This window comes from Haemaphysalis longicornis, unplaced genomic scaffold, assembly GCF_048455015.1.
Source record: "Haemaphysalis longicornis isolate Haplotype H1 unplaced genomic scaffold, Haemaphysalis longicornis Haplotype H1 scaffold_1, whole genome shotgun sequence".
NCBI classification, from domain to species: domain Eukaryota; kingdom Metazoa; phylum Arthropoda; class Arachnida; order Ixodida; family Ixodidae; genus Haemaphysalis; species Haemaphysalis longicornis.
In genome coordinates, this window is record NW_027526203.1 from 276,167,437 (window position 1) to 276,178,389 (window position 10,953).

A 10,953-nucleotide genomic window follows, 5' to 3' on the forward strand; every position below is an offset into this window, starting at 1 on the left:
AATCGCTGGAAAGTGTCCGGGGAGTCGCCACTGCTTCATATGTTTTCTTTAACATCTCCATTATTTGTTTGAAGTTTGCAATAAAATCAGTACCATTGTTATTGGGACAAAGCAGTCTTTTTAATGAATCAAAAGTTTGGCCCTTTCTGGAGCACATGTTCTCAGCCGCAGTTACCGCATACTTTTTTTTTTACATTTACCTGATTTCATGCTTGTTCTAGGAAAGTGCTTAGACAAGCTGCACCAGTCCCGTTTCACCATTCATGATTTGTGATGTCGTATATCGTAGTGTGGGAAAGCGCATGGGACTACAATACTGTCTTCACGCTTTCGGAATTTTTCTGCATTAACAAGCAACTACTGTTGCTGCAAGTAGTATATCTAGCCATCATGCAACTGAATGCTAGCAACTTACTGACCATCAGCCTTGCTTTCAGACTAAGGCAAACCTTTAGGCGAGTTAGTACTGAACGTGTAAAGCGCATGGATACAGAAGAACAACACTGACAAGTGCTACTTCCAACTGTGGTTTATTACATAAAGAATGCTTACATTTAACATTGGTGATACCGAGAGGTCTGAGCACACAAAACCAAGTCACGTGAGAACAACTGAATGACATTAAATGCGTTGCATAGCTCATGCCCTAAGGTTTAAGTTCAAGTTCATGTTTATTCATTTTTTTCCGTCAGTGGCAAGAGCTAAAGGCTATGGCCTGACAGAGGTTCTTGCAATAGGTAGCACAAGAGCTTACACGAGGTAGTACAAAAAAAAACGATGCAGGAAACAAGTATCTGGATTAATTAGAGGCATGTATCAGCAAAGAGGCCAGATACAGAACTTCCTCCGGTGATAACCTTGAAGATGGCATGCTGCATGTTTTATTGAGGCGGGCTATTCTGAAAGCCTCAGTAATCTCCCTTGTAAGCTGGTTGCCACGTTTCGCTATTATGACATTCTCACCAAGAGCAGATGCGTATGCACAAATTCAGCTATCTGAGTTGAGGTGCCTCGTGTCTCCACTTTTTACATTCTAAAGGTGTGCTCACACACGTAATGTCATATGTTCACATATGACTTGGTGTTTCTGTGCTCGGGCTTCTCAGTAGCACAAATGTGTTTTGACATATATATATATATATATATATATATATATATATATATATATATATATATATATATATATATATATATATATATAGTCTGAAAAGATAAAAACTCACACAGAGCACGAAAAAAATAAGGTTAGTAGAGACAGAGACAAACGAGAAAGACGTATTTTCTACGTCTTTCTCGTTTGTCTCTGTCTCTACTAACCTTATATATATGCGTCCGTGCGCCCTTTACCTAAAAAATCTCAGTTGGAAGTAGCATCTGTCCGTGTCATTCTTTCATCGTCCCTCGTCTTGTGCTTTATGTCCCTGCATTGTGCTTTATGCAGCCTGAAATGCCCCCTGGGCTATGCACAAGGTCACTCACTTCCTGTGAGTGCAATGTGCACAGGTTGCTTCAGATCTGGACTTTTGATTGCAACATAGCATGGGGCAGTGAGACAAAGCAGGATGCTTATTAAAAAGCATTTCGTCAAGCCGCAGAGTGGGCAGAGCAGCTGGGCAGGCCTCATCCAAACACTGAGGGCATGGCAGACAGGGAGCAGCACTTCTATATTAAAAAAAAAAAGGCATTCACATCTGATAAAGGCCATACCATGGTGTGGTGCCACTGTACCCACATAATCAACCATGCAGTATGGTTCTCTGTATCACTAGTAGGCTTGCTGTGGCTGGCAACATCAAGCAGAAATCTAAGACACCTTTCATATGAAAATATTGCTGGGCCTCTTTTACAGGCCTGTTGCGATTTTTAGATGCGCAGGCTTACAAGCAAGGATGTTGCTGTGCCAGCAGCTGTGGCCACTATTTTGGAACACCTTGTAGCCTGCATGAAAGAGTCCTCATCTCCTTCATTGACACAGATTATTGGCTAAGAAAATGAATGGAAGCCATCATAATTGTTGCTGCCGCCTGCATAGACAGTGAGCAGTCAAAACAACTGTTTGTAGACACAGGAAATGGTCAAGAAGCTACACTTTTCTAGGAGATTACCATGCCACTTACTCACTCGATTAATTAATTCGTTCAAAAAGGCAGTAGTGAAAAACTGACCAAGAAGCTGATATTAGGTAACTAAACTAAGCAGACCTCTCTTTGTTTTTAAGGGAGTATAATAAAAAAACAGTAATATTGAAGTAGCAATAAGACAATAAAGGTAGGAGGCTGAATCGAATGGCTTGCAGGATAACTGTTCAGTGATTGCAATAAAAGACTGACGACGGACACAACAGCCTTGTGGCAAAAACCTAGGTCACCTGATGAAAATTGCAACAGAAGATGAAAAGGAGAGGTGGAGCTGTGGAATAGCGGAAAATTATTAAAAGGAAGTAGTCAATTGTTTCTAGTTCACTGCAAAAAGGGCATTGAAGGGAATTAGACAACGTGATTGTCGTCATTGTTACAGGACATTGGCCAAGAAGTACCTTAGCTATCATAACTGTTGCATAGCTGCTGATAGCTTCTCCTCAGAAAGGCAAGGCTGCAAACTGATCACACTCTGTGCATATTTTTTACTAACTACTGCAGTTATTAAGTAATAAAATGTGACAAAAGGGTGAACTACTGCAGTTCAGTTTTCAAAGTGTTAAAGCACTTGTCCAGGAATCTGGACTAAGTGACATGTACTGCATGCATGTGTGCCTGCAGATAAGGCCATATGTATGCGTGTGTGAGAGGGTGCTCTCCACCTAGTTTTTCATATTCCCTCTCTATTTCTATTCTTTATTATTTCACATCTCCTGTACATTGCTCATCAATTTATCCTTCACTGCATCAGAAGTAGCAAGCACTACAGTTAGCAGGGTTGACGTCTCCAGGTTTCATTACAGACGTGAAGGAAAGCAAGCTCCTCCATAATTAAAGACTTCTCTTTCTTCCTCTCTTTGCAGAACTACAAGTAAAATAAATAATTAACAAATTTGTTTTGCAAGTTAACGAAAACTGCACATTGATAATCTTTAATAGCTGTTTCGACACAAACCCTTTTGCATGGTCTAATGGCGAAAGGTACGGTGCTAAGCAGATTTCAATGAGGTGAGATACAGACTGACATATATGGGGGGGGGCAACGGCCAAGTGCATATTCAACTGAAGCTACGCTATTTTATACATAGAACCAAGATAGAGAGTGTTCAAAGTGAAACATTTAACAAATGTAAAAGGTGCTAACAATCCTTCGTAAGCAAAGATCAACAGAGCAGATATCAATGTAGATGGGCTGTCAAAGCAGGCACACCAGATTACAGGCGCAAACCGAGTTGCAAGGGAAATGGGACAGCTGCATATTCTGAACTTGGTGGCGATTACAGGCCATCGTGTATGAATGACATTTCTTTGTCACTTATACTGGCGACGTGCTAACACATTTCTCGCCCGCTCGTTTTATAAAGAACGTTTTGATTATCTCCCTGTCAGTTCGATTTCTTGCTCTCTTGAGAAAGGTTGTCTGGTCCATTGGTCTGTTCCATGTGCGGTGCACAACCACAGCCCACACCTGGACCAGACAGTGTGAAAAGATGGATTTGAGCAAAAAAAAAACTACCTCGCCAGAAAAAAATAGAAACCCTTTATGGAATTTTTGTGCTAGTCTGACTTCTATGTTCGCATGTCTTCCCAGATTGTTATCTGCTCTGGAAGGCCGGAAGTAAGCAGCGCCTCGTGTGGTCTTCGTAGTTGCGCGCCAAAACATAACCTCCCGAAACAACCAGGGACTCGGGAGGATCACGTGAGCAGCGTGAGGGCGTGAGCTCCATTAGCTCCGTTCGCTTGGTTCGCCGGCTTTGCCGGCTGCATGTTGCAGCACGCAGCGCTGCGCAACGCAGTTCGAAGTGGTTCGAAGTTTCAGGGGCCCGCAATGGGTCGGCAGTCGTTGAAAGTCGTCGACGTACTTCCGAAGCGCTTGTTCTGCATAAGCTAGTGGATTTTTGCGCCATCCGTTAATGGCCAAATGCACTGAAGAGTCTGCTATGGCATCTTGTCGCGAGACAGACTCGGTGGACGAGAAGCTCTCCCCTTTTAAGCTCTGGAAGTCCAAAGGTCAGTACAACTCGGAGTGATGTTTCTGTTTTGTGAGTTTGACACGTCATTGTCGGCTGTTTCAGGCAAGCAGCTTCTGAGGGAGGGAAAAATCGGCGAGGCCCTCACCGCCTATGTGGAAGCTGTCAAATGTAAGCCCGACGAAAAACTACAGGGAAAAGTGGAAAAGATGCGAGAATTCGTGCGAAACGAGCAAGACATGAGTGATCGCAACACAGACATGGTCGAAATTGGCAAGGGTTTCAGCCTCTACCAAGGTGTCGAAAGGGAACTGTTTGGCTACCAGAAAGAAGGAGTGCTGTGGATGTGGGGTCTCTACTTGAAGAATAAAGGTGGCATTCTTGGCGATGACATGGGCCTAGGAAAGACCATACAAGTAATTGCTTTTCTCTCCGGCATGTTTGAGAGTGAATTGGTCAAAAGTGTCTTGCTCCTAGTGCCTGTGTCACTTATCGCCAACTGGAAGAAAGAGTTCAAACGGTGGGCGCCAGGCATTCCTGTGCATGAATACCACGGTGGAACCAAGAAAGAACGGGAGAAAAGCTTGTCCACGGTGCAGGCACGTGGTGGTGTTCTCATAACCAGCTATGGCTTGACGCAAGCGAACAGTGAACCGTTTTGCACGCGAGACAGGCGCAAGTTTGTGTGGTCCTACCTTATTCTTGATGAGGGTCACAAGATCAAGAACCAGACGAAGACTACGAAAGCAGTGTGTGGCATTCCAGCAAAGAATCGGCTTGTGCTCACAGGAACGGCCGTCCAGAACAACCTCCAAGAACTCTGGGCGCTGTTCAATTTTGCTCATCAGGGCGCACTTGTGGGTTCACTGTCCACATTTAGGAACCAGTACGAAAACCCCATCAATCGTGCACGTGAGAAGGACGCCACTCCAGGGGAGCGGCTGTTGGGCACTGAGATCGCCGCTCAGCTGCGACAACTGATCCAGCCATACTTTCTCAGGAGGACCAAAAAAGAGGTGTTCGAGAACAAAGAGAACACCGAAGCTGAAAAAGCATTGATGCGTTCTAAGCTTTCCTTCACTTCAAAAAAGAATGACCTCGTCATTTGGATCTACCTGTCTGAGTTGCAGAAAAAGGTATACCGGGAATTCCTGGAGTCGCCGGAAGTGGCCAATATCCTCATGACCAAAAAGTCTCCTCTTGTGCAGCTCACTGTACTGAAGAAGATTTGTGATCATCCGCGGCTCCTTTCGAAGCGAGCATGTGTCCAGATTGGAATGTATGGTAACATGACAAAGGAGCAAATTGAGCGGTTTCTTGAGAGAGAAGAAGGGACATCAATGTCCATCAACGATGTCAGCGATGATGTGTTGATTCAGGAGTCTGGGAAAATGACATTTGTTTTGCAGCTTTTGTCAATCCTCAGAGATGAAGGGCACCGCACACTTATTTTTTCCCAATCAAGAAAGATTTTGGACATCATTGAGCGAATCCTGAAGAACAGGCGTTTCAGAACTACTCGCCTTGATGGAACAATCAGCAGGCTCTGTGAGCGTGACCAAATAGTCAATAATTTCCAAACCAAGAGTAAGGCCGACGTGTTTCTCCTCACCAGTCAAGTTGGCGGGGTGGGCCTTACTCTAACCGCCGCTGACCGGGTCATCATTTATGATCCCTCTTGGAACCCAGCCACTGATGCTCAGGCTGTTGACCGTGCCTACCGTATCGGACAACTGAAGAATGTTGTGGTGTATCGTCTGATAACGTGCAGTACAGTGGAGGAGAAGATCTATCGGCGCCAGATCTTCAAGGACTCCATTATCAACCAGACAACTGGAAAGCAGAAAGACCCCATGCGCTACTTCACGAAGCAAGAGCTGAGGGAGCTTTTCACGCTCGAAAACCCGAACTATTCTGGCACTCAGGTGCAGCTTGCAGCGATGCATTCACGAGGCAAGGACACAAGCCGTGCTCTTGATGACCACATTGCCATTCTGAAAAGTAAGGGCATTTTCGGGGTCAGTCACCATGACCTCATGTTCTCGAAAGAGTCTGAGGCAGATCCAGAAACGGAGTTTGTGCCAGGTGAGATTCAACACGTGAAGGAGCGCGCTAAAATGGCACAACGCTTGATCCTGGCCGAGTCCGACATGGTCCTGGGGGATAACATGGCCAGTGAAACATACACTGTTCCACAAAACATCACTGTGAGGCCACCAGGGCCACAGGTGGGTTCCCAAAACGGGGACCTTTTTCCCATTGTGGTGCCCGACGATGATGACAGTGTCATGTTAGATGATGTGGATGACGTGGTACTTATACCTGATGACAGTGATGATGACAGTAGCCAGAAGAGCAGTGTCGTGGTTGAAGACTCTGACGTAGAGCTTTTTCCAGAAAGTGAGGCTGAAGAATCAATTTTCATTGATTCAGATGAAGATGAGGACTTTTATGACGCCGTCAAAGAGTCTTCCTGTGTTAGTGTAGACGTGAAGCACCTGGTACACTCCCCATCTACCTTGTCAGAAAAGGATGGTGCTGCCAGCAACACCATGCAAGAGACCTCGGCCACACCGCCAAAGTTTCGGCCTAAATTTGAGGTAGGCAATACGTCGTCCCCACATGAGGCATATATTGGGAAGTCTCCGCTTCATAGCACACTGCAGTCTCCTCCTTCCAAGCGAACCGCACCATTCTTTGTGGGTTCGCCGCATCGGCAGACACCGTCACCACTTCCCAGCACCCCAGCAGCCAGCCCATACCAGGCAGCCCTTGCGGAATCGACACCTGTGAAGCAGGAAGCCCCTGCTGCCCGTTCAGGCTGGGCTCAAGTCTCGGTGCACGTGGTGTCCTCTTCATCTGAAAGTGAAGGGGAATGTACGGAGTCATATTCTGATGACGATGAAGTCGGGCTTTGCCAGCGTGACCAGCATGCCATCCCATCCAGCCCCTTCCAGGACGCCCATGCTGCATCATCTGAATACCACTCGAAAGGCTCTGCTGCACATGCAGGCCGTACATCGACCTCTGTCCACCTGGTGTCTTCATCATCGGAAGGGGAACAAGATGACGCCGAGTCAGGGGCAGATGACGACATTGTCATGACAGGCTGGCGAGATGAGGAAGCTTTGGACAGTGGAGAGGAGACTCCGTGACGTGGTTTGAGGGACTGCTCTCATGTGTACAAGTTTCACAAACTGCATTTTCAAATTTAATTTCACATTCTCCTGTAGTGTTCGTTTGTATCACTGCCAATGCCTTCTGCAACTTCTGCAAGCACAGAATGTTTTGTAAATACAATTTATGTAACCATTTCACTCTGAGCGGATGCATTAGTGTCATTACTGGAGTCAAGAATGGGATTACTGTCAGCATGCCTGCTGCTGTAGGACCAAGGCTTCTTGCACTATGTTTTATGTGTTTGTGCTTAATGTTGCGAACCCAGTCTGCCCCCCCTCCCGTGAAACTTTCGTCTCGTTACTCGCCTTCCTAGGCCTATTGGTCTAACAGCCACACTCTTGGGTTGTCCATTTTGACGAGTTGCGTTGTTCTGTAGCATGTAATGTAAAACATGAGCAGACCAAAGCCAGTCAAGTTGGCACTTTCCTCGCATTGTTTTCTTAGTTCCTTTTTTGATGGCAGTGGTGGAACTGCTGCGCCAAAAGGGTCATCCTGCTCCATTCTGCTCCAAAGTGTGTTAATTTGAATAATTGCTTTGTCTGCTCCAAAACAGTTCCAGGGTAATGGCAGTTTCTATTAGTAACGGAAACATAACTGAAGGTCGTACTGCCATTTGCCGTGAGGGGGGCACCTCAGCATTTCCATTTTTCTATAGCGGATTTCAGCTTTCTAGTGATTTTATGTGGAACTTTGGTGGATTTAGCAGATTTGACAAAATATATATATTCATAGATTATAGTGTTGTTTCAGAAGCCAGACAGGTAGTGACAGTTGCTTTAATGGCTGTTGTAACTCTGAAGTTTAGTTTTTCAGGTTCTGTTTCGTCTGGTTACTGTAATGGGAGAAGTGGTTGTACGGTCTGCAAGCAGAGTAGATGTGGTAGGCTGGCAATGATAGAGCCTCACGACAATTAGACAGACGGACACGAGAAGCTCTGGGGTGAGGTCATGAATAAGAATAGACTCGTCAGCAAAAGCTCATTAAGGAAACTAGCAGTGTTTGGTGCCTTACTCGAGTGCAGAAGTTGAACAATGGTTCAGTCAGATGAATTTGCTGAAAACAAATCTGCAGAACAGGCTTGTGCCATAATGGTGATCAGATCTGGTCTGAAAGGACTTGAGTGTATGGACAGATTGCTCGAACTGATGCATGCCTGGAGCATTTAACCATTTTTCCTAGTTGTGATCAAGCGCCACAAAAATTGCCGCGTCACTCCTAATCTATGCGCACATATGGTTCATGCAAGGAGTAATAGTGTTTTCCAATTTGTAAGACTGATTTACTGTGTCTGTTCTAAATGATTTTTATAAAATTTACGAAAATGCCGCTTTCTTTAGTGTCCTCTGCACACCCTTTATTTTGCTATTCACTTTGGATTCAGTGTTAAGGTAACAATTGCTCACTTTGCAAGAAAAAAAAAAAATTTTTTTTGAGAAAATACTCTAGGCAGTGCTTTCTGGCTGGTCGGCATATTTATTTTTGTGTTTTTACTTTTACACATGGAGATTGGCGGATTTTTCTGGATTTGTAGGCCTGTTCCGGCGGAATCCTTTGACAGAGAGGTGGCAACACTGCCTAAAGTACCCATTACTGGGAGCACTTGTAAAAGCACTGTTAAGCCTCTTGCATGGCAACGCAGATGAGAGAGGCTTCAGTGAAAATAGGTGTATGTTTTGGGATCGAGCTAGCCTCTCCATTTAAAGTGTCAACGTCCTTCAGTCTATAGTGCCGTTCTTGGAAAGATTTGGCCACAATGCAGCAGCAGTGCCCCTGAGTTGGGAGCACATCAGAGCTGTGAAGGGCTCTCGGGAATGTCAGATGCAGCGTCTTGAAGGCCAAGTATTGGAAGAACCACGGAACAGGAAATCAAAGCCAGGTGATCCCAGTGCTGCAGGTAAGGCTTGCAGAGAGCGAGAATTGCAGGCCGAAATCAATTCAGCTATGATGATGTTGAGCAATGCTGATCTCATCTCGAGAGGCTTGAGCAAAAAGGGCTTCGCTGGTGTGCAAAGCGGCCAAAGTCTTCTGAAGGAGGGCCAGAGGAAGCCCTTGGAAGCTTTGTCAGACGTGCATTCTTTGTAGAAATAGAAGTCCTAAACCTATCATTCACATAATTGGGCTTATGTTTTGCTTGTACAATGTTTGTTTTCTTGAAGTAGTGTTCTTGAAATAATTTTTTGGAAAAATCAGCTAGAAGTTTCTTTTATGCTTTTATAGTCTGTATTTTTAAATTATTTTTTTTTTCAGTCTAATTGCGTGTTGAGGAATTGCATGGCTCTTAGGTATTGTCCATACAAGACAATTTAAGTTGTCTAAAACAACCTGCTCCAAAAGCTGGAAATTGTGCTCCAAATAGCCATTTGTCTGTTCCACCACTGTAATGGTTGTACGCAAAGGAGCAGTGTGGGTGCTGTCTTCTTGTGAAGCAGTTTCCAGGCTTGGTGTTTTGAACTGCTGAAAAAGCTTATCTAGTTACTCTACAGGTAAATAACTTTTTCTTTTTTTTTTTTTCATGTTTTTGGTGCCTGTACTTGCGGGTTTGTATGCTACGTTATTCATGTGAGGAGTTGTGTGAATGCGCTTACTACAGTTGGGCCTGCATATCTTTGCTCTGGATGAGCGTTTAACTTTTGAAACTACATAAAGCGAAGGCAATGGTAGCTTGCGTGAACTTCCTCTTTACATTGCCCTTGCTAAACTTGCTTCCTTTTTTATTTATAATGAAAGTTTGCAGCATAATACAGTGGTGGTGCGGGGTGAACTGGAAATGAACTGGGACAAGTTCTAAACAAATCTAAGGGGTACAGCCTGCACAGCCAGCATTTTCAGACTGGCTGTTGTCATGCCTGTTGTCCCAGAGTTTCTAAAACAGTTGTTAGGAGTGCTGGAGGCCTGAGAAGTCTCAAAGGATGGTGAATGTCTGCAGTGCGTGTTGCCAATGTGATAGAATATGGAGTAGTAGATCCAAACGATTTGGCTCAGTGGCTAAGGCGTTGCGCTGCTGAGCACGAGGTCGCGGGTTCGATTCCCGGCCGCGGCGGCCGCTTTTCTGATGGAGGCGAAAAGCAAAAAACGCCCATGTGTACGAGATTTCGGCGCACGTTAAAGATCCCCAGGTGGTCAAAATTAATCCGGAGCCCTCCACTACGGCGCGCCTCATCGCCTGCGTTGCGTCGGCGCGTTAAACCCTACAATCAATCAGATCCAAACGATTCATGTAATCTGGTGGCGAGGTGTGGGGTTATTGCTGGTAAGAGTGCCACAATAATACAAATCCTTGACAGTGCCACCTTACAGCAAGCCCCCTCTGCTCCCCCCTACTTCACTTGGAAGGTTTTGACCCACACAGTGCACAGTGGAAAAAGCGATTGTGTGGAGTGCTAGAGCTTTTTCGTTTTGGGTCCAGCAAGAACAAAAGGAGTGGATGCGTCATGGTAGGTATTTTAGTTGTCACATCTTCCTGTTTCTGAGCACGAGGTCGCGGGTTCGTTTCCCGGCCGCGGCGGCCGCTTTTCTGATGGAGGCGAAAAGCAAAAACGCCCGTGTGTACGAGATTTCGGCGCACGATAAAGATCCCCAGGTGGTCAAAATTAATCCGGAGCCCTCCACTACGGCGCGCCTCATCGCCTGCGTTGCGTCGGCGCGTTAAACCCTACAATCAATCA

General features: G+C 45.4%; 1 protein-coding gene across 1 annotated transcript; it reads left to right on the top strand.

Annotated features, from left to right (window-relative positions):
* The first annotated feature begins 3,783 nt into the window (after positions 1–3,783).
* Positions 3,784–7,431, top strand: LOC144146425 (DNA excision repair protein ERCC-6-like). Its single transcript, XM_077678382.1, has 2 exons — positions 3,784–4,148; positions 4,214–7,431. Exons 1-2 carry the CDS (start codon positions 4,052–4,054, stop codon positions 7,261–7,263), a joined length of 3,147 nt encoding a protein of 1,048 aa, XP_077534508.1. The 5' UTR covers positions 3,784–4,051; the 3' UTR covers positions 7,264–7,431.
* The last annotated feature ends 3,522 nt before the right edge of the window (positions 7,432–10,953 follow it).